This window comes from Odocoileus virginianus, chromosome 30 (genome assembly GCF_023699985.2).
Source record: "Odocoileus virginianus isolate 20LAN1187 ecotype Illinois chromosome 30, Ovbor_1.2, whole genome shotgun sequence".
Classification (NCBI taxonomy): domain Eukaryota; kingdom Metazoa; phylum Chordata; class Mammalia; order Artiodactyla; family Cervidae; genus Odocoileus; species Odocoileus virginianus.
The window spans coordinates 28,130,113-28,155,683 of NC_069703.1; the positions used below are offsets into that span (position 1 = coordinate 28,130,113).

General features: G+C 37.4%; 1 protein-coding gene across 2 annotated transcripts in view; it reads right to left on the bottom strand.

The window, feature by feature from the left end:
• The window catches only part of CUL3 (cullin 3), a 97,608-nt gene that overhangs the window by 33,373 nt on the left and 38,664 nt on the right, over nt 1-25,571 (bottom strand). For both annotated transcript variants that reach the window (XM_070458709.1, XM_070458710.1), the window contains one exon: nt 15,008-15,121. In XM_070458709.1, coding sequence (XP_070314810.1) covers nt 15,008-15,121 — 114 coding nt within the window. The remainder of the gene's footprint in view (nt 1-15,007; nt 15,122-25,571) is intronic.

The following is a 25,571-nucleotide window of genomic DNA, read 5'->3' on the forward strand; positions in this document are numbered from 1 at the left end:
TCAGAGTAAATTAAAAGTGTTAAAGTGAAATATCTTAACATTCCCACTTTTGGCTTTATTGTAGTTAATTTATATACCATAAAATTCACTCACTGTGAAAGTATGGTTCAATAATTCACAGTACATTTCTATACTGTGTAATGACTGCAATAATCCAGTTATAGAATATATTTCCATCACTGAAAAAAAAAAATCCCTCCAGCCCTTCTGGAACTTCAATCATCACTATCAGCCCCTCTTTTTTAATAATTTCCTTTCCAGGACATTTCATAGAAGTGGAATCATTATAATATATAATCTTTTGAGTCTGATTTTTTACTAAGCATAAGATTGCTAAGGCTCATTAATGTAACACATATTAGTATTCCATTCCTGTTCAGTGCTAAATAGTATTCCACTGCATGGATATTCCACATTTAGCTTACCCATTTATCAGCTAATGGATATCTGGGGCTGTTTCAGTTTACCAGTTTTTTCCAGTCTACCACAGGTAACGTTGCTATGCACACTTGGGTACAATCTTCTTGGTAGGATGTATGCCTTCTTTTTTTTTTTTTTGGATAGATTTCTATGAGCGGAAGAATTGGGCCACATGAAATAGCCAAATTGCTTTCTAAAGTGGACATGTCAGTTACAGAATTCTTAAGATCTCTGGCCCTATCATTAACTCCTGGTGTGACTCTGAGTTAAGTCATTTATTCACTCTGTCCCTGGGTAACACAAAGGGCTGGTAAAAACACTCTCTCTAAAACTCTGATTTCCTTTGAAGCTTAACTCTCTGATCAAAACTTAGCATATACTAGGGATCAAGACATGTACCACTATTACTCCTTTTCTTTCTGTTAGTCTCCTCTGGCCTGGGTTTTCCCCTTCTCAATCCTAAACACTGTGATGCTATCATTCTATAACCATATGGCCTATAGAACCTGCTATCTTGAGTCTTCTGGCAAAAGGACAGAAAGGGAGCCTGGTGCGCTGATAAGCTCTTCAGGTATATTGCATACAGAGATGAACAATGCTTCAGAGAAAAAGCAGCCAGGTATAATGGGAACACAGGGCTGGGGTATTCAAGGAAATCACACAATTTACATCCATGGAAAATGACTGAGGACAAGGGAAATACTAATGCTAAACTCTGTTTCAACATGAGACTGTCAAGGTGTATATAATGATCGTAATTAAATGACATAATATTAAGAAAACCTGTTAACCCTGAAATTTGACTATGGATACCAGAGAACTAATAAATACAGAAGGAAGACCTTCAACCTTGAGAGTGGCTACTTAAAATCAGTAATACCAAATGGTCATTTATATTGTTTGGTACATGTGATTGATGGCCATCAAGCAAAATAAAAGCTACACATGCACACATCTAGGTGTTTACATGTGCATGAACAATGACACATGCACACATTCACAATAAACTTGTGATCTGTACGTGATAAATATTAAAATATTTACTGAATGAACATGCTATATCTTTTCACTGTTTATTAAGCATTATCAGAAGGACTTCAGCCTGTGGGTACACAATAGCATCTCATAACAGATTCTAATAGGAATCTCTGTTAAAAAATAAATGGCTGACTTTATGTTAATACAGTATCTATTTAGCTGTAATCATTTAAATCACTGCAGGACTTTTTATTTTGTATATATGTGTCTATGTGATATTTAATTTTACCAAAATGTAATTTGTATGAGTTCAACTTCAATCAGTTATCTACTAGAGAGATGAGCAGAGGTAGAAAGTTGGTGGTTGCTTCTATTTGACTTTTTAAAGCCAAAATACAGGCATTCTGAATTCGAAAATGTTCTGAAAAATCCATGTTTCATCACTACAGAGATAAAACTACATTTAAAATCTCTACGGTTCCCTCTCAGGAACTGCTATTCCTACGCCAAGCAAACCTTTTCCCCTTAACTGATGGCTTCATCAAGACACCTAATTCACCTCGATACCTAAACATCTAACTAATACATAAAAGGTCAAACTCAGAATGCAAAAGTATTCTCAGATGGTCCAAGACACACTATGCAAAAAAAAAAAAAAAAAGAAAAAAAAATTTTAGGAAAGCTAAATCTATGCAAAGTCAAGGAATGACTGTGTAAGTGGGCTAAACAGTTTCACGAGTCAGGGATAAATAAAAATAAAACAGTAACAAAAATTTGGTAATGGAAGTTCAAAAAGTAACTCATACTATTTAATTTACCCACAAGAAATGGTTTGGGAAATATTTTTAATCAACAGTCATCATGTCATGAAAAGGCCAAGGAAAGAACAAATTATAAGCTCTTTCAGTATTATTCATATCTAGTCTCACTGAACAATGTTTTCTTGTAAGATTAAATGGGTACTCAGGGAGCAAATTCTAACCTTTGGGTAATATTCAACTCTGAAAACTTAGTACTACAAATATATATACAACATTCCTTTGCCTCAATTTTAAAATTTAGGGTGGATCTTCATCATTTTTTTGCTTCAAATTCCAGTAGTTCAGCACTTTTGATAACAACACTAAGGAACTAGGGGCAGTTATGGTTCAGTACTCATCTGTCTACACTTCCTTGCTTGATCCGACTTATGACCAATGGCAGCTCTTTAGGCAAAGATCACTTTTTGAATCGAAGTGAATAGCTTTGAAAGTTGGTTTATCAAGTACACTGTCAAGATGGTTAATAAAATTTAATTCTTCTTTTACTTTCTTGTCCTCAAGGCAAGATGACCTACAACTGCTTTCATTTATTTTTTTTACAAGAGAATAGAAAAATAGCAATGTAAATTAGGTTAAAAATCTTTATAAATACTAAATATTTATCCTACTCATCAACTAGAGATAAATCCTGAAAAATTATAAACTCATTTAAAAGAAAACACACACACAAGAAAATACTGCTATAACAAGTAGCTACTGTAAATTTGAAACTACTTTCCCAAATTTAATCACCAGGCAATCTTTTACCAACAAGTAATAAATTTAAGTGTTTCCAAAAACAGGGCTCACTTTCTAACCACAAGTTAAGATGGCTTAACACAATGAAGATGGAAATAGAAAATTTAAAAACAATACAAAAACCCAGAAAAGCAAAAAAAAGATTCTACGGCAGAGTTTACAGTAGGGGTAAAAAAGTCTAATCAGAGAAACCTTTGAAGAAGTGTCCCAATATTTTTACAGAATGCTAGTGTCTGATTACACTGCTGAAAAGGCATCCATAAGATATGAAATAGTAAACTGACCAGAAATGTTACTGGTTAATTATGGATAAAGTGAATGAAAAAGCACAGAATATACTGTCCAAAAACCTGGCTTAAAAACTTAGCTGCACAACTAAAGTTCAAAGTCATAGATTCCACCAATATAAAATGGGCCCCAGTCTCCCTCTTGGGAATGTGAAGGCCATTTAGGCTGTGCAGCTGCAAGAAATTCTATTCTTTTAAAAAGTCTTTTTGCTAAATTTGTTACAATATTGCTTCTGTTTTGGTTTTTTGGCCATGAGGCTTGTGGGATCTTAGCCCCCCGAGGAGGGATGGAACCCACACGTCCTGCATTGGAAAATGAAGTCTTAACCACTGAAAGAACAGGGAAGTCCCCAAGAAATTCTTTAAAATAATTCCCGTTCATCTTAAGAACCGTATCTTATGATATGTGACAAAACAAACCCCTAGTCATGTTTCTCTAAAGCTATAGAAATTGCACCAAATCACAAAATAAAAGCACTGTTTCCTATTCCAAATTTCACCAATGTAATGGTGTGTAATAAAGCAACAACGCTAGAATACTGTCCCTATTAGAACGATGCGAGTTTTAATAATGAGATTATAAAATTTTTAGAAAAGAAGACCTGTATCAGAGAAGAGATATAGTTCAGTGTTTATAAGCACAGATTTATGAGCCAGACAGGCTGTCTCGATCCTATCTCTACTATTTACTAGGTGTGACCTTAACATCTGTGTCTGTTTCTTCAATATAAAATAACACCTATCTCAAAAAGCTTATTATCATGTACTTTCACTTATCATCTCGAAAGAATACCCTTTATAAAACAAACTCCTTTGAAAATAACTATAAAAGTAAGCTACAATAATACCACCTCACAGCCATCAAGATAGCTACTATTAAAGAGAAATAATAATTCAAAAAGACACATGTACCCCAATGTTCACTGCAGCACTATTTACAACAGCCAGGTCACGGAAGCAACCTAGATGTCCATCAACAGATGAATGGATAAAGAAAATGTGGTACATACATACAACAGAATATTATTCAGCCATAAACCGGATTGCAATCAAGTCATTTGAAGTGATATGGAAGAAGCTAGTGGCTGTCATACAGAGTGAAGAATCAGAAAGAGAACAAGAAATACTGTATATTAACACACACATATATAATCTAGACTCTACAAAAATGATACTGATGAACCTATTTGCACGTAGAGAATGAACTTGTAGACATAGCAGGTACAGGAGAGGGTGGGATAATGAGATTGCAGCACTGACACATATACATTACCGTGTGTAAAACAGACAGCTAGCAAGAAGCTGTTGCACAGCACAGAGTCTGGCCCAGGAGGAAATATACGATGTCTACATACAGCTGATTCCCACTGCTGTACAGCAGAAATTAACACAATATTGTAAAGCAATGATACTGCAACTTTAAAATAAAAGGGGAAAAAAGGAAAAAGAACAAGCGCATAGTGAGAATATGGAGAAATTGGAATTTTTGAATACTGTTGCTGGGTATGTAAAATTGTTCAGCTGCTATGGAAAATAAGATGGTAGTTACTTAAAAATTAAGAATAGAATTATCATGTAATCCAGCAATCCTACTGTCTGGGTTTATACTCAAAAGAAGGGTCTTAAGAAATATTCTTACACTCCTATCCATAGCTGCTGCTGCTAAGTCACTTCAGTCGCGTCCGACTCTGTGCGACCCCATAGACGGCAGCCCACTAGACTCCCCCCGTCCCTGGGATTCTCAAGGCAAGAACACTGGAATGGGTTGCCATTTCCTCCTCCAATGTGTGAAAGTGAAAAGTGAAAGTGAACTCGCTCAGTCATGTCCGACTCGTAGCAACCCAATGGACTGCAGCCTGCCAGGCTCCTCCGTCCATGGGATTTTCCAGGCAAGAGTACTGGAGTGGGGTGCCGTTGCCTTCTCCACCTATCCACAGCAGTGTTATTCAAAATAGCCAAAGGGTGGGAAAGAAATCCAAGAGATCACTGACTTGCGAATGGATAAGCAACTGTAGCATACCCATATGACTATTAGCCTTAAAAAGAAAGACAATTTTTAAAACTGACGTAAAACATTTCACGTGTAAACATTATGACTTCTGTATACACTACAACGTGCTCACCACCAAAAGTTTAGTTTCACCATCTTGCCTTACCACCCCCCCCCCCACCTTCCCTCTATAAACCACTAATTTGTTAAGGAAAGAAACTCGGATTCAGATTACAGCATGGATGAAACTTAAGTTGCAAAAGGACAAATATTCTATGATTCCACTTTTATGAGGTAGCTAGAATGGGCTAATTCATAGTCAGAAAGTACAGTGGTGGAGACCAGGGGACTGAGGAATAGGGTGGGGGGGATGAGGAGTAACCATTTAATGGGTATCAGATTTTAGTTTTGCAAGATTAAATTCTAGAGATGAAGGCAATGATAGCTGTGCAACAGCATGAATGTACTTAACATCACTGAATTTCAACTGTACACTTTAAAATACATAAACAAACAAACAAATACTGTTTAAAAGCATCAAAGAGCACCAAAAGCCACCTGGATTTGAGGGACCAGGATTCTGGAAAAACGGCAAGTATACTGAGAGGAGTCCTATGTTTGCTTTCACTCATTCCCTTGGGTCATCTGTTGTTATCACAATAATTGGAGGCCAAGCACAAAGTCATAGGTGGAATGGCCATCAAGTAGCTAAGGCTTCTGAGGCAAAATTCTAAAGAAAAGAACCAAAGCTGTGCAAGCAAACTTCATTGAGACTTTTACTGACACATCATCTAAGCATGGATGAGACACCAAAACTCCAAACAGAAAGCAGCGCAGGGAGACTAAAGAGCTGAACAGACTGCTGGGAGACGTGCAGGCGGGACAAGTCAGTATTATCTCAAGGCACAGTAATGTGGAGATCAAACAACTCAAGGCTTTTGACTGAGACCCCAGAAGGGTTTTTTCCTGTGAGTAAAATATGGTCTGAAGAAAACAAAAACGCAAACTAAAAATAGATCAACCTCAACAAAGGCTAAAAGCCAGTTTCATCTAGATTATGGTGATCTGCCCATACTGTGCCTGTCTGCCAGAAGAAAACTGCATTTCCTAAGAAGGAAGGTCATCATCACTCAGGGCCTCCACAAATTTTCATATACAATTTTGGAAAAGTTACCAGGTCTGTCCCCAGCATAACAAAACAAACACTCCAGGATTCAATGTCTAAAAACTAAGAGGAAAAAGCCCCAGGAAGTCAAAGTATTCTACACTCACACTATCCAGAAGTGTTTAAGAACAAACCAATGACAAATATAAGTAAACTGTAAGTCAAGGGTCTGTGTTGTAATCTCTAAATCCCTAAAACAATAATAATAAGAGCATATATAAATAATACCTAATGGGGGGAGGGGGTATAGTAATAAAACATACTTGACTCACCTAAAAGAAGCAAAGAAAACTGAAAGAAAAAAAATCAATAAAGAACAGATGAGACAAACAGAAAAAAGAAAACCACAGTAGGATGGCAAACATAAACCCAAATTTGTCAGTCATCACATTAAATGCAAAAGAACTACATGCTTCATTTTAAAAACAAAGATAATCAGATGGGGTTAAAAAGCATGTTACTGTTTGGTACTTACAAGTGACATACCTTAAATATAAGCAGACAAAAAGGTAAAAAGCAAAGAGTGGGATGAAGTTTGCTATGAAAACATTAATTATAAGAAAGCTCATATTAATACTAGACAAAGTAGTCTTTAAACAGGAAGTATTACAAAAGATAAAGAAGGATATAATCCTAAACTTATATTCACTGTGTAACAAAACTTCAAAATATATAATCTAAAAGGAGAAATAAGACCCAAATCAAATCTGAAGGTTTTAATATTTCGTGGTAGTGGATAGAACACGCAGACAAAAAAATTAGTAAAGATATGTAAGATCTGAACTTGATTAGTAAACCTGACCAACTGATATATACACAACACTTTCTCCAACAACTGCAGATTCAAAAACTGAAATCAACTGAAATTAAAAACTTCTCTTCAAAGATACCATTAGGAGAAAAGACATACCTAGAATGAAAGACAATATCTCACAATACATTTATTATTTGATGAGGTATTTTTATCCAGAACTCACAAATTTTTTAAAAAATCAGAAAATCCACATTTTAAAAAACTGGGCAAATGCATAGTTTTATTTTGTTATACATAAGTGTTCATCGTTCAGTCATCTCTGACTCTTTGTGACCCTATGGACTGTAGCCCACCAGGCTCCTCTGTCCATGGGATTCTCCAGGCAAGGATACTGGAGTGAGGTGCCATTTCCTTCTCCCTGTTATAAAGTGTTTTAAAAAAATTAAAAGGGGACTTTCGAATTAGTGGTTAGAATAACTGCTGTAACTGCTATAGTATCTAATATTTTTGCTGAGTTTCTAACTATTCTAATAATAATGGTTTTAAATAATTTCTGATGACAGGTATCTAAATCCTTAGAAAAGCACTTCTTTAATGAGAATTTTACTATCAGATTCAAAATTTTAAAGTGAGAAAAGAAACAGTGCTAAAATTTTGAATATGCTTTCATACCTTACACTTGGATCATTGATAAAAATCACTTTTCTTAAATTATTGGCTTGGGAAAACAGGATTATTTACCCAAATGTGATGTCCACATCATAAAATTGCCCAATGACAGAAGAAATTGGAAAAAGAAACCCAGTTGTTTAGAATAGTGTTTGATACATTATACACATTCACTGCATACCTGCTGAATCAATTTATCCACATAAGCAACAAAGGTGAATAAATGTTAGCTCAACTCTGTAAATAAACTATCAAACATATAAGTGTGTGTGTGAGTGTATGTGGAGAAGTCTCCTTTATTGACAAAAGTTTCATCTTCCTTTCCTACACCAAGATATCTGTGCTCTGTGACTGCACCTCCACAGGACCTACCCACGATGGATTAATACCTGCTTGCCTTTCTCCCTAAACTCAATGTCATGGATTGCTACATCATCACTGCACACATGCAAAAACAGTTCACAGGGCATAAGTAATCAAAAGTGTTTATGGTTCTACTAATTTGCTGAAAGGGGAACTTAAGTGGATGGCAAGGAAGAAATCCTAACTATCAAGCCCAATACTCTTAACCTTTACAGTATTTATGAGGTTGCCCTGGTTTTATTTTACATAAAGGCCCAGTACTTAGCTTTTGAACTAACCATAAAAAGATGCCAAGGTATTATACTATCAGTCACAAATGCAAAAACTAGAGCACATATGGGGAACCTGTCTTGTACAGGCCCTTCTTGCAAAAGCAGTAAGTTAAAGAAAAAAAGAAAAAAAAAAACTTAAAAAGTGTGAAGCTTAACAGCCCCAAAGCCACATCCTATTTTCTTCTAAGATATCATTTTGAAAGCAGAGAAAGTACCAAGAAGACTTAAACAACCTATTTGTGCTCTTCTAGAATACAGCTGTTTTCAAACTTTTCTCAGTGCTCAATCTAGAATACAGTAAAGAAGAAATTTTTTTTGAATCTAAAAAGGACCAAAATCTACAAAAGAAAATGCAAACTCTCAAATTCTGTGATCTCTATGTTCTCATCCTATCTTCTGGTATCCAAGGACATAGAAATCCTTGGTAGCTTTAGCTAACAGCTTATATTATCTCTCAACTTGGTTCCTTGATATCTATGACCTCTGATAACTGTAATTTTCATAATAATGACCAATTTGACACACTCCTTACAGATGTCTAAATTTTCATCTCCCATCTTATTAGGATTCCCTTCACCCACATATTGAGATGGACAGACTTTCAGCCTCATCATTAGAAGACCTCAAATATCTCTGGTATTAAAGATCCTCTTTTTCCTCCCACCTCCCTGTGTACATTTCAACAGCTCCTCACTTCAACTAGAACTTCATGTCTACTCATCCCTAACACCGAATACTTGTTTCCTGGGAACTTGTGATTCAGTTGCCCGCTTCTGAAAACAGCACAGATTGACAATCAACAATTTAACAATGCTATGACCTTAGAATTCTTCCCTGTACCCAATAAGCCAAATTGAATTAGTAGGTTTTCCTTAGCTTTTGAATATTTTTCCCTGAGACTGCTAAGTCCCTCCAAAGAAAGTATGAAGGCTACTGACTACCGTCACTATACAAACTTTGTGCCAACTTAAATTATCCCCTCACAATTACAGATGATCCACTTACATGGCTGATCCAGCACAGGGGATATTCCAAACTTCCCCGAGTGTTAGTTTCCTATTGTTGCTGAACAAATGACCAGCTTCAGTACCTCGTTTACTCTCTAACAGTTCCAGAGTTGAGAAGACTGAAAACAGTTTCACTAAGATAGATTACAATGTCAGCAGCACTGGTTCTTTCTGGAGGCTCTGAGGGGGATTCACTTCCCTGTCTCTTTCAATCTCTAGTGGCCACCTGTATTCCTGGGCTATAGCCCCTCTTCCATCTTCAAAGCGGATCACTCCAATCTCTGTGTCTGTCATCATATTGCCTTCTCTTATTCTGACCCTCCTGCAACTCTCTTACAAAGACCCTGCAGCAGGATAACCTAAGACAATTATCATCTCATGATCCTCAACCTCATCACCTCTGCAAAGTTCCTTCTGCCATATATGGTGACAATCTCTAGGTTTCAGAGATTACTTGTGGGCAAATCTGAGAGTCTATTACTCAGCCTACCACATTCCTCAGTACCTCACATGCTTCTGTGACCAGTAACTGACTGCTGCATGTTCTACTTTATTAAGGAGACCATTCTCAGCTTCTCTCCTCTTCAAAAAGTTCTTCCTACATTCCACCTCACCTCTTTACCCATCCTAAGGACTTTCCTAATAGCTCAAAGAAGTAGTGATCCATTTTTTCCCTGGGTCAACTCTCCCCCCATGCCTTTGAATTTATAGCTTCTAGTCTTTAAGGATAACCTCAATAGAACTGTATTTTTGTTATTTATAAAAATGACTGGGAATATAGATAAACAAGTAAAAACATGAAAATATCTTTGAAAATCATCACAGAGTTTTATGCAGAAAATTCTTCTATTAACCTTCCATACCACAATAAAAAATGCTTTCCTATTTCTTTTGACATGAATTCTAGTTGCTCCAAAGTAACCTACAGAATGCCAGCCATACATTTAATTTTCCCCTTGATATTATAGCTATTTTGTAGTTTACAGGGGGAGAAATGCATGAATATTAATATACTGTGGATTATTTTGATAATTAAAGCTATTATATAACCTGTAACAAATTTTCTTCATAAAATTAAAAAACTGAAAAGGTAACATACTAAGTAGCCCTAAACCAATCTTAGAAGTTTAATATGTTAACTTTTCTTAAAGAAAAGGATGAATTAAAAATAAAGCAGATTACACACTCCAACGCTTTCAGGGAAAAAACAGGTAAATTAAGTCTCAAATGTTAGAAAAAATATAGTGGCAGAATCACATGTTCCATTTTGAGATATGTGTACACTTTTTCTTTCTAGAATGCTGAACCTGCCAACAACAAAGTGTTCAGGGACAAATTTCAACCAACAGCTGCCTCCGTGTAACCTGTGATTCCATTTTCACTTTCAAGAGCTAGTGTTTCCCACGATATCTATACACTGAGGCTTGTGCAGGGCATTTTAGACACAGACATCTCCCTGTCAGAGTAAAAGTCAGCGAGCTGAGGAGGAGGAAGGTGGCAAGACAGTGCAGCATCTTCTCTCCTCCCATGAGCCTAAGTTCTAAAATTCCAACAGTCAGAGCCAGTATTCACTGGAAGAAGACATCTGCCTAGGTATATGTCTTATGTAGCAGGTAAAGTGATCTGATAAGTCTGGAATGAGAGTAAAAAACTTCACAGAAAATAATGGAGATGTCAATATAAAAAAAAATTGGGGGGGTAGTTTTTGGAAAATTAGAAGAATTTATCTTGATTGAAGCATTGGTTACACATGTGCATACATGTGTCAAAAATAACTTTGTACACTTTAGCTCTGCACTTTTCAATGTTAATTGAAATTAACTATACTTTAAATTTAAAAAACACTTATTTAATTAAGCCCAGAATACTACACATAAAAAGGCAAAATGAAGAGAATGAAGGATGAAAGAATTACACCTATGGAATATGAAAATAGATTATCAACACTCTAACCTCTTTCTGAATCTAAAATTTTGCATTTTTAATTAGCATTCTGAAAAAAAAAAGCACCATCTACTAAAAAACGCGTATAGTAATTCTGAGATGTAGCGAGTGCCAAGGCTGCGCAGGCGGCTGTGCTGAGCTGGAGACAGAGCAGCGACAGGAGCACTGTCCAGCCCCACCCCTCCCAGTCCAGTCTAGCGGGGGAGCAGGCACTAAGCAGCTGTCAGTAAGGATAAACACTACAGGGGGCGCAGCGCCAGGTACAACCAGAGCAGCTGGGGCCACGGGCAGTACAAAGCATGGAGCAAGGACCGCCTACCAGAAATCCAAGCAAAGCCTTAAAGGATAAGTAGGAACACATGACAAAAGTGAGGAAACATTATGGAAACATTTCCCGACAGAAGACAGGTGTGAAGATTCCAAGATGAGAGAGAAGGATGAGAAAGAATCATGCACTTTAAAGTAATAATTCTAGGAACAATGTGAAAAAGAAGAGACGGGAGCATGGTGAATGTTGTATGACTAGCTACCGAGAAATCAAAGTGCTCTGGTCTTGAGTGGCAGATACGAAAACAGAGAAATTATAGATTCTAGAAATACATGATGTAGGAAAAAAGGGAGAAGAAACTGACAAGAATAATTCCCAGGTTCCTGTCATGACCAAATGGAATAACACTGATTATGAGCTCACTTGGAAATGCCAAGTTTGAACTATCTCTAGACAGTGAAGGGAGCCACCAGCTACATCAATGAATTTATGAGTCTGAATCTCAGAGCATGAGACTGAAGAGATAAGGTGGGAATCATTTGCACAGAGGCACTACAGAGAGTCAATGTAAGTAAATACCATGTACCAGGAGAGGGAAGCCTAGGTTAAGCCCCAAGAATGGCTCTATTTTAAGGGGCAAGAAGAGAAAGAAGAGTGGCTGAGAAGAAACAGTCAGAAAGACAGAGGCATACCAAGGGAGTCCTTGATCACAGAAATGAAGGACCCAACCATGCCAGAATAATAGTCACGTGTGCTGATGCTGCTGGAAAATCAAGGCAAATGAGGACGAGCGGTGAGCTTTGCTTTCAGAGATATGCAGACATTGTGATACCAGTAGGAGCAAGACAGGAGAGCTGAGGCAGAAGCGTGACTGAAACATACTCAAAATGAACAGGGGTGGCTTAGTCGCCAAGTTGTATCTGACTCTTGCAACCCCACGGACTTTAGCCCACTAGGCTCCTCTGTGCATGGGATTTCCCAGGCAAGAATACTAGAGTGGCTTGCCATTTCTTCTTCCTGGGGATCTTCCCGACTGAGGTATTGAATCTGGGTCTCCTACACTGCAGGCAGATTCAAACCGAGGAGAAAAGAGACACAGCAAGTGTCAACACTTCCTATGAGAAATTTGGCTGTGAACAGCAATGGGAGATTCTGGGCAGCAGTGGAGGGGTCCAAGAGAAAATTTAGCGGGATATTATTCTGAGAAGAAAGAGGCAGAAAATAGAAACTTGCAGACTCAGAGGCAACAGATGAATACAGCTTCCACCTGATGGTTTCTCTTCCTCTGAAAGGCAGAAGATGAGATTGTTTACTAAGAGTAAGGGGACCAGCAGGATAGCATTTTTAGGACCAGGCTTGAAGAGAAACAATTGTTTCAAAGTGGTAGAATGAGCTGACTAGACAAAGAGCTAGACTTCTGGGCAGTGTGGAATGTTGATAGAGGAAGTTTTTGAAAATGGACACAGTAGGAGGTTTCCCAAACGGGGTTTCTACCAGCAGAAGCCCAGGGAAGGCAAGTGGCTGGGTTTATCCAGGGCTGTTATACTACCAGATGGATTTGATGAAAAGATGAAGGGAAATATTACTAATTTTTACTGAACACAATACTACAGTCCAGGCCATATAAGTGCTTCACATGAAGGGCTCCTTTAAGCCTCATAGCTACTCTACCCATGAGTACGATATTATTTTCACTTTATAAATGAAGCTAAGGAATAATAATTAGTTCCTTGATTATGATAATTAGTTCCCTGACTACAGTCACGTAACAGCTAGGATTCAAAGTCTGAGATTTCTTTTGTGCCCCCGCCAACAAAAAATGCAGTGTATGTGTTGAAATAAAATAGAAATTAAAAAAAAAAAAATCACATGGTATAAAGAATAAGTATATATTATTTCAAAATACTCCTTTTATCAATAGAGCAATGGACTATAAAATCACAAGTGATTTTCTATCTCAGTGTCTGTGTTGAAACTCAGACTCAACAAATCTGGAACTTAAAGACAGCAATAAGCAAAGTCATTTCACATTTAAATTCTAAATATTATGGTATGCTTTCACAAGCTACCTCATTTACCTCAAAATGTCCACATTAAGATAACTATTGTGAAGAGGAAAATGAGGCTCAGAAAGGCTAAATAAAAGGCTAAACCTTTTCCCAAAACTGTGAAAAATGAAGTAGCTCCTCTTTGACCCTCTTGCCAATCAGTTCAGTCACCCAGTCATGTCCCACTCTTTGTGACCCCATGGACTGTGGCACTCCAGGCCTCCCTGTCCATCACCAACCCCTGGAGCTTACTCAAACGCATGTCCATCGCATCAGTGATGCCATCCAACCACCGCATCCTCTGCCGTCCCCTTCTCCTCCTGTGTTCAATCTTTCCCAGCATCCCAAATCCTGGGGTAACAGGCCCGATTGAATTCACTCAGCAGAACAAAAAATTTTATAGTTCTTTGACCTCACTGGAAATTCTTTTCAAAGACTGCCTCATTCTACCAAGTAAAGAAACTAGGATCCACTCTCACCATTACAACTAATTATCAAAAACTATAAAGAAACTGAAAATAAAAATTCCAAAGCAGAGAGTAAAATCTTGGGAGAAAATCATTAAGTTCAATTCCCAAAGATAAACACTGAAGAAACAAGCTATTGGGCTTGATGATTCTGCAGACATAATAATTAAGCTTGACGAATATTGATAATTGTAATTTTTTTAAAAAAAACCTGAGTTTTAATCTCCTTGAAAGCTATTAAACAGTCTAGCTCAAGTCAATGTTTTCCTAATTGTTTTGATCAACAAGGTATTTTTTTTGAATGATAAAAACAAAAAAGTTATATGTGAAAAAGGGAATACATATCTGAAGAATAGCGTGTGTGTGTGTGTGTACACATCCCTACTATTAGGAGAGATAGACGGCAGTTGCTAAGAGTACAGTTATTACAAAAATATTTGCATTAATACAATATCTCCTATAACTGAAAACATAAGGACATTAGGTAAAAATATGCAAGAGAATATTTAGCTTTCATCTCTCATGTTGTCACTCAACTCCCCTCAGTCAAAGAGAGATGGGCTTTTCAGTATTTCCCATATTGAAGTGTTAAGTGCTAGATATTGAGAAAAATATTATATCTTTTCCTTTTTAATCATTAAGTATACGAACAACTAAGATTTTATTCATATAAGCTGAAGTTGGCCCTTATGACATAAAATGGTATTAAAAAAAAGAAGAAAAGCTTTCCATACCGAGTTGTACCAACTAAATGTGACAGAAAAAAGACATTGTGTTTTGAAATGCTTCAAGGAAAAACAACAAAGCTCTACTTACCATATACATTAGTATGTCTCTAATCATCACCATAGCTGTCTGATGATCATTCCAAGCTTGATTTAGCGTTTGAAGAAAGTTGTTATTCAATGAATTTAGTACATCTTCTCGCACCTATTAACAGAAGGGTTCATTACAGTTTGTTTATACACCCAACGCACACTCATACATACATGCACACTATCTGTTCAACAAAATAACGAAGTGAAATCTTTGATTTTAAATCAAAGAAACATGTTACAGACCAGCAGAAATATTTTAAGCTATAATATAACCTATATACAGATAACTAACAAAAGCATTTTGTACAGTCCAGACCGGTCTCTTGACCTCCAGAATCATAAAGCAACCTCCTGGGCATTTCTCAACCCTCCAATGATGAAACTTGTCAGCATAAAATCCTAAAGACTTACAAAAGAACTACAAAGGTGCCACAGAACTGGTCCCAGGCTATTTCACTCCAATTAAACTTCCTATTACACTATGGGCTCCCCCGTCTTTGAAAAATGGTCAAAAACACTGATTTTGGAGTCAAACTACCTGGGCTTGAATCCCAGTTCCCAGACTAGGAGTGCAACCTTGGGTAAATTATTTCATCTCCACACTTCAGTTTCCTCATATCTGAAACAGTATCCATTTTATAGGACTGTTTTAAGGATGGAATTACCACTTGAAATACACATAAGAGAGCGCCTAACACTCCATGAGCATAAAACACATTAACTTGATGTACTTCAGCCACCATGAAGCTGCTACTGCAAACGTGCTCTGCCATCTCCTCTGCTGAGTTCACAAAGCTCACTCCCCTCCTTCTCTTCTGCTCAAGTTTAACCTCCCCAAAAGGTCTTCCCTGACCATCGTTTTAGTAACAAGACCTCTACTTCTTCAGCCTACACTTTGTTTTTCCTCCCAGTACCCGTCACTCATTACCAGTACGTTACATATTTATGTTTATTATTGCTCCACGGCAGCAGGGCTTCTCTCTCCTCCGTTGTGTACCTCCCACATCTAGAACAGCGCCTGGCATATGAAAGACCCTTTATTTCATCCCCACCCTCCAATACCATGATTCACCCCCAACAAGGTAATAAGTTCTTTCACCATATCTGCCTTTGCATAAAGTTCCTTCCAGTCTGAAATACCCTTTAAAGGCAATTCTGATAAGAATTGAGGAATTTTTTCCCCACAATCCACAAGTATATTCACACCTTCTCCAGTAAAGGTTACTGACCATTACTTCTTCCTGTTATGTTATCAGTTCAATGGAAAAATTCTTTTTGACTAGGAAACAGAATCTAGACTCTGGTTTTAGCTCTGTCATGAAGTACTGCATCTGTCCTCTAAGCTCCTATGACACTTTGGAACTATTAATGCCAGTTCTTAAAATCCAACCACTCTTCCACGGTCCACCTCAACTCTCAGTAACTCCAGCCTAAAGAGACTTTTCTTTTTTTTTTAATTTCTAAACATTCTTCACCACACATAATCTACCGCAGTGGTTTAACTTTTTTAGGCTGGGAAGAATGTAAAGTCACAGTGCTTTCTGACACCTAAAACTCAAAGTATAAACACACGTAAATAAAATGTCATTGTGTATTAGAACTAGAATAAAGTGATTTTAAGTGTCAAAGATTAAACACACACAAACACACACACACACACTATTCTCAACACACAGTAGAGAAAGCTGAAGCTGAGAAAACTGTAATTGGTTTTTTCTTACACGTAGAGGGAAAACAGTGAGAGATTGTACTGTTGGGACAATTAATCTGTTCTACCAAACATACAGTATGAAAACCACTAGTCTATATGACATAATTCAAAATTATATCATATAGTCTTGTTCACAAGACTCAGCTACTTGACTTCAAATGTATCACCAAGAGATTACTCCATAAATATGTTGACAATATTCAAAGTGATAAACATCCATGTCAGTTGACAGTACTATGTTAAACACTTTCATGCAAAGTGGTAAAACCTATTTCAAGTAATTAAATCTACCACACATCATATGCAAGCTCCCATATGCTAAACAAACAAAAAAACCCAGCAAGCTGAAAATGTACCTATTTACAAAATTCTTCATCAAGCTTCATATTCTTTCACTGACCCTCTAAACTCTGAGTAGCAATTAAATTAAAATTATGACAACACTAGAGAAACTGTATTATACATTCTAAACACCAGAAAATCTAGAAATTAATCATTTGAAAGGATTTAAGTGAAAATATTCCCTTTGTTATGAACTCAAGTTATATGTTAACTCTATTTATAAAGTCATGCTGATTTTGGAATGCAAAAACGTGCTTGGTATATCAGCTGAATAAATGAAAAATTTACCTATTAAATTTCAAAGCTATAAAATAAGGCATGTTTTCTAAAATCACTAATTTATACACTAAAAATAGATCAGCAAGTATAAGATACTGCCCTTCGACAAGACTAAAATGCAATCAACCAGCACAGTGTGTCACAAATGATAACACTGCTTTATTTGCATTATACTTCAAAAAATTATCCTGACACATCAGTAATAGTGAATTCTACTTAGTAGAAAGGAAGTTGCTACTAAGAGTTAATTTTGTTATATTTATTTTTGAATGCTCACATACACAGACATGATTAAAAGATGAAAGATAAATGCCCTTAAATATATTTGCTGCAATCATCTCTTATTCAGATCACTCTATCAGCAAGAAAATGTTCCTCTAAAACTGTTTCAGAAAAATATCTGTACTGATACATGAAAAGTGAAAGATTATTTGTCCAAACATACAATAAAATGGTAGGAATGAGATAAAAATTTAATGTTTACAAAAGATCAAAACAGGCTTTTTCAAGACTAAGCTGGCATAAGCAAAATACACAAAGTGACAAAAGATTTAACCTTTATCTTACAAATTATTAATGTAACAGTACAGAAAGTTTGAAACAGAAAGTATGGGATATGCAACATTATTAATCTCACACCCTACCAAAACCATAATTAGTTTTTGCACTAGCAAAGGCAAAAGGGAAGAAGAACCCTGAGATAAAGGTGGTACCAGAACCAAAGGGTCCTGCCAATCATACTGTGACCAGATCCATTACTTTAAAAATCTACATGAACATTATGCAGATGAAGAGTTGGAATGTGAAGAATCAGAAGATGAAGAACAAGTAACAAGACCATGGCAGCTGAGCACAGGATGATGTACCAGCTGTGACAAGAGGCTAAAGTAGTAGCTGAAAACTGATGACCATGCAAAGCATCTAGCCTTGCAAAGGATAAAGCAAGACACAGTAACTTAAAAACAATAGATCATAAACCTGGCAAAGAAACAGAATCCTACAGAGACTAAGAGATTTCAATCAAGAGGATGAGAAGATAAGACAGACTGGAAGAAAATACTTACAAAAGACACATACACCTGATAAAGGACTGTTATCCAAAATACACAAAGAATTTATAAAACTCAGCAATAAATTTTAAAACTGGCAAGACCAGGACACCTCACCAAAAGGATATTCAGATAGCAAACAGGCATATAAAAAGATGTTCAGTCTGAATTAAAATAACAATGGGATGCCACCACACATCTATTAGAATGGCCAGAATCCAAAACAAGGACAACACCAAATCTGGTGAGGATGCAGAGCAACAGGAACACTCAATCACTGCTGGGAGGAATACAAAATGATACAGCCACTTGGGAAGACAGTGGCAGTTTCTTACAAAACTAGACATATTCTTACTTTGGGATCCAGAAAATTATGCTCCCCAGAATAAATACCAAAGGAGTGAACAACTTATGTCGCCATAAAATCCCCCACACTAATGTTTACAGCAACTTTACTCGTAACTGACAGAACTCATAAGCAAACAAGATGCCCTTCAGTAGGTGAATAAACAAACTGCGGTACATCCAGACAACTGAATATCACCCAGCACTAGAAAGAAATGAGCTATCAAGCCCATGAGAAAAAAAAAAACCAGAAAGATGCAGAGAAGCCTTAAGTACATACTACAACGTGAAAGAAGTCAATCTGAAAAGGCTATGTACGATATGATTCCAACCACATGACATTCTGGAAAAAGCATAACTAAAGAGACTGAAAAAAAGATCTGTGGCTGCCAGGGCTTAGGGTGAAAGGAAAAATGCATATGCAGAGTATAGAGGATTTTTAGGGCAGTGAAAATATCTGTATGCTATTGTAATGGTATTTCATTACACAGTTGCCAAAACGTATAGAATAAACAACACCAAGAATAAACACCACGTAAATGATGGACTGTGGGTGATAGTAATAAGTCAGTGTAAGTTCAATACTGTAACAATCGCACCACTCTGGCAGGGATGCTTGTGGTGGGGGAGACTGTACATGTGTCAGTGGGCATACAGGAAATCTCTATACCTTTTGCTCAAGTTTGTGTGAATCAAAACCCTGGGAGAAGGCGAGGGTGGGATGTTTCAAGAAAACAGCATTGGAACATGTATATTATCTAGGGTGAAACAGATAACCAGCCCAGGTTGGGTACATGAGACAAGTGCTCGGGCCTGGTGCACTGGGAAGACCCAGAGGGATCGGGTGGAGAGGGAGGTGGGAGGGGGGACTGGGATGGGGAATACATGTAAATCCATGGCTAATTCATTTCAATGTATAACAAAACCTACTGTAATGATGTAAAGTAATTAGCCTCCAACTAATAAAAATAAATGGAAAAAAAAAAAAAAAAAGCTTCTCTGGTAGCTCAGATGGTAAAGAATCCACCTGCAATGCAGGAGACCTGGGTCAGGAATATCCCCTTAAGAAGGAAATAGCAACCCACTCCAGTATTCTCATCTGGAGAACTCCACACACACAGAGGAGCCTGGCTGGCCACAGTTTCATGGGGCCACAGAGTTGAACACAAATGAGCGACCAACACACACACAAAAAGTTGGGGGCCCACACAGGATCTAAGAGAAAGAGAACCTGGGTATTTTTGTTTTTAAAGAGCTACCCAGGTGATTCTGATATAACAGCCAGGATTAGGGGACCACTGACTTGAAGAGCCACACCAGCCATTTCTGTTCCTTCCCTGTGCAAAAGTTCCTCAATATGAATGTTTTTATATAGTTATAATCATCATCATCATCATACTATATGTAGTTCTAAGTCCGGATCTTCTTAAGCTATCGTTAACATTCAACATTAACCTTTACTTTAGGAGACAAATTTCTTGCTCTATCATTTCATTTCCAAAGAACCACAATAATTCAAAGAAAATGGGTATAGCAGAACGAAATATAAGGAAAAAAATGTCATCTGAGATTTAAACAATTTTCAACCTAACACCAAAAGCATGAGCCATGAAAGAAAAAAATGATAAAATGGGCTCCATCAAAATTGAAATCTTTTGTTCTACAAGTACTGTTAAAACAATTAAAAAGACAAACTACTGACAGGGAGAAAGTATCAAATGACTTGTACCAAGAATAAAAACAAAAAAACCCCAAACTATTACAACTCAAGAAAGCAAGCAAACAGAACATTTAAATGGGGGAAAGACTTGAACAGACACTCAACCAATAGATATAACAAGGCAATTTTGGCACATGAAAAGATGTTCATCAACCTCAGGAAGGAAGGAAAGGCAAATTAAAAGCATGATGAGATACCACTACACACACCCATAAGAATGGCCACAATATGACAGTGTCAAGTGCTGGCACAGATTCTGAACAGCTAAAACTTTCATACATTGCTAGTGTGGATACAAATGGCACAGTCCCACAAGAAAGCAGTCTGGCAGTATCTTATGAAGTTAAACACCCACTCACCACATGACCCAGCAATCCCCCACTCCAAGGGATTTATCCGAGAGAAAGGAAAACCTGTACCAACACAAAAACTTGCACAAAAGTGTTCACAGCAACTCTATCACAACCAGAACCAACTATACAACCCAAATGTCTTGCAATAAGTAAATAGGTAAATGGATAAGCAAACTGATACACTGATAGCCAGAGAGTATCACCCAGCAATAACAAGGAACAAACTACTGATATACACAACAGACTGGCTCAATTACAAAATAATTATGTGAATGAAAGAAGTTAGTCTCAAAGGCTACAAACTGTATGATTCCATTTATATAACATTATTGACAAAACAAAACTACACTGACAGATCAGTGGTTGCCAAGTATTAAGGGTGGAAGAAGGATGTGACTACAAAGGAAAAACAGAAATTTTCTGGGGCTCAAGGATATTCCATACTGACTGTGATAGCAATCACATAAACCTATAAATGGGTTAAAACTCACAGAACCATACATGAAATTAAAAGGCTAATTTTATTGTATACTGATTTTTTAAAATTGGCAATGTTTATGTTCTCAAATTGGGTCCTGTTTCATTACTGTATTATTTACATAAGCAATGATGCCACAATCATTATTCAAAAAAGCAACCTGAGTGCCAAACAATGAAGAATCATTATTTTGAGTATACCAACCTTTACTGAGGCCTCTGCAATAATTCAAATGGACATACTACATCCTCCATTTCTGTGAACACAGCTCTTCCTGTCCTTTTTATTACATCCTCAGCAAAGATTAAAGTGGGTTAGTAAATCAAAACAAAACCTGTATTTTTCAATGCCATAATAACATAAGTTCACTGTGTTCAATGACAAACTGACATCCAAGTTCTAAGAAATACATCCTCAAATCAATCAAATTACTGGCAAAGTGAAGAAGGTGGAAAGGATATGACAGGAGAGGCTAGCAGGTAGGAGCATGAGTGGGAGCTGAAAGGACTGACAAGGAGGCTGACCTTGGGCCAGGATCTCATGGCTAAAGAGCTGAAGGATACTAATAATTATACATTAACCCCCCACCCTCTAACACACACACATTTATTTTTAATCATTAAAACTTTTTCACCCTCTAAATTTAAATGCCTGGGGCAAATGCCAGCAAGCCAACTCTAATGTTTAGGTAACACCAAGAAATTTTATCAACTAAAAGTAATAACTAAGATTTTAATTCTCAACTTTACTGAAACCAGAACTAGGCCATATAATTAATGATGATATGGACTACTGAAAAGGGCTTTCTTCTTTAAAAAAATCTTCAAACTCAGGACAAAACTTAATTCCAATATAGATAAACCTATGAAAAATACAGACATTTGTATCTGGCACGACTTTGCACTGAAATATACACCATGTATTAAAAACATCAAATGGTACATGAGTAATACGGTGCATGTGCTAAAAAAAAAAAGAAAACATTTAAGGGTACCACAGAGGCACTATCATGTTAAGAGGTGTGACTTCTGAGGGATCTGGAGCATTTCAGTGTTCACCCAGGAGCTAAACAATCAAACTGTATTCGCAGACAGTTACCCAGGGCAGTTACAAAACAGGACTTTGACTAAGTTACTTAAACTATATATTCTGTAGTTCCTCTTCCTGCAATGTGGTAGGTTGATCAGATCAATGGCACTCATGCAACGCCTTAGAACCATTCCAGGGTGGGCTGTTTCCCCTAATTAATATGATTTATACTGGCTTTGTGTGATTTTAAAAGTAGGATTTTCCACTGTTTTAAAAATATAGGCATACCTTGAAGATACCATGGTTCTGATTCCAAACCACTGCAATAAACCAAGCACTGAAATAAAGCAAGTCACACAAATTTTTTTGTTAAAGCGAGTCTCATGAATTTTTTGGTTTCCTAGTGCAAATAAAACCTATGTTTACATTATATAGGCTATTAAGTGGGCAATAACATTATGTCTAAATAAACAATGCACATCTTAATTTTAAAATACTTTGTTGCAAATAAACACTAACCATCATCTGAGTCTTCAAAGTGTTATAATCTTGTTGCTGGTGAAGATCTCGCCAAGGTGTTGATGGCGGCTGACTGATCAGGGGTGGCTGGTGAACGCTGGCACCAGCTGGATGGCTGTGGCAATTTCTTCAAATAAGATGACAATGAAATGTGCCACATGAATAAACTCTTCCTTTCAACAATGATTTCTCTGTAGCATGCAACACTGTTTCACGGCATTTTACCAACAGTAAGAAGTGGAGTCGGTCCTTTCAAACTTGCTTCATCAACTAAGTTTATGTAACAAATCCTTTGCTGTCATGTCAATAGCCTTCACAATATCGGTACCAGAAGTACATTTCATCTTAAGAAACCATTTTCTTTGTTCACCCATAGGCTTCCCTGGTAGCTCGACCAATAAAGAATCTGCCTGTAATGCTGGTAACCCAGGAGACGCAGGTTCAATCCCTGGGTCGGGAAGATTCCCCTGGAGAAGGGAATGACAACCCACTCCAGTATTCTCACCTGGAGAACACCACGGACAAAGAAGCTTGGCGGGTTACAGTCCTTGGTGTCACAAAGAGTTGGACACAACTGAACGACTAACACACTTTACGGTTCCAATACTAATTCTAGTTTTTCTGCTACTTGCACCACATCTAAAGTTTCTTCTTCCACCCTGTGAGCCCTTCAAAGTCATCCAAGAGGGTTGGAATTAACTTCTACCAAACTTGTGTCAATATTGGTATTTTGACCTCTTCCCACCTATCAGGAATGTTCATCAGAAACACACTGAAAAGGGTTGCCATAAACCTTCAATTTGTAAAAAAATGCAGTTATCTGCTAAGTGCAGTAAAGCAAAAGCACAGTAAAACAAGGTGTGCCTGAGACTGCCAGAGCCACTTGATACTCACCAAGTATCTTTTCCTTGGCTCTAAATTCCAAAACATACTACTTGTTTTACCTGATGAAACCAAGTATTTACAAAAATAGGCAACATTTACCATGATCAAAAATAGCGTTTAAGTTCTCACAACATTTGAATTTTTCAGAGCCCTACGTATATAATATGGGAACTTATCATTTTACAAATTTTACCAGTTACATAAATCCTGTTTTTCCTAAAGATGGGCTACCCTAGTGGCTCAGTAGGTGAAGAATTCGCCTGCAATGCAGGAGTCACAGGATACGCAGGTTCGATCGCTGTGTCGGGAATATTCCCTGGAGAAGGAAATGGGACACCCACTCCAGTATTCTTGCCTGGAGAATTCCATGGATGGAGGAGCCTGGTGGGCTACAGTCCAAAGGGTCACAGTCGGACACAACTAAGCAAGTAGGCAGGGATTTCCTAAAATTGCCATTAAAAAATAATTCCTGAAGATCTCAAAATACGAAGTGATGTGATATAAACCTATGAATAAACGTGGCTTTGTAAGTGAATCTCAACAGAAGCCAAGCCATGAAGTGTAGAAGCTCTCTCCTAATCTGACGCATCCTTTGAAAAAACGCTCCACAGCTCTTCTCCTTATGCAAAGATTCTTGATTTAAAAGATTACATGGTAAATAAAGGCAGCACATGAGTACAGATGCTAAAAAGCCCCTCTGCCCGATTCAAATCACAGACCCAGCATTAGGGAGGTGTGTGACCCTGGGCGACTGCATTTGTGTGAGAGTGATAGTGTGTGTTAGTAGCTCAGTCCTGTCCGACTCTTTGCCACCCCATGGACTGTAGCCTGCCAGGCTCCTCTGTCCATGGGATTCTACAGGCCAGAATACTCGAGTGGGTACCCGTTCCCTTCTCCAGGAGATCTTTCCAACCCAAGAATCGAACCCAGGTGTCCCGCACTGCAGGCGGATTCTTTACCAAGCCACCAGGGAAACCCAAGAATACTGCAGTGTATAGCCCATCCCTTCTCCAGTGGATCTCCCCAACCCACGAATCAAACTGGGGTTTCCTGCACTGCAGGTTGGTCCTTAATCAACTGCGCTACCAAGGAAGCCTTCACTTGTGTATAAGTTTTTATAAAATAGCACTTACTTCAAGGAGTTATTGTGTTATTGTGTGGATAAAATAAGCCAACATGCACAAAATACTTAGAACAGTGCCTAGCCCACATTAAATGCTACATAAGCATTTGCTTCCATTAAAATATTACTGTTACATTATTTATAAAATTATTTGAATCTCGCTACTGAGAGTGTAGTCTGCAGAGTAGAATCATGGTCAATATCCTCATCACCACATTCATCATCTGTGAACTTGACACACCGAATCATAATCTGCATTTTAACAACATGCTCAGAGTATTTTCTGAAACACAAACACACATACATGTATATTCACATATTTTATACAGTACTGATGCTCAACTCTCAATTTCCACTTGATTACTGCTTTCTTTCCTTTCTTTTAAAGAACAAAAATCTCTCCGTAACTAGAAGGAATTACTTTATTTCATATTTTGAGGAGTTCATAACGCAGCCAACCTCCATTAAGTCTGATGAATAGATGTAGCTAATCCACAATACATATAACAACCTTAAGACTTTTGTATCTCAAAGCAAACTTCTACTGAAGGTTGCTGTTGTTTAGTCGACCAGTCGTGTCCGACTCTTTGCAACCCCATGGTCTGCAGCACGCCAGGCCTCCTTGTCCCTCACCATCTCCCAGAGTTTGCTCAAGTTCATGTCCATTGCATCGGTGATGCCTTCCAGCCATCTCACCCTCTGATGCCCTCTTCTCCTTCTGCCCTCAAT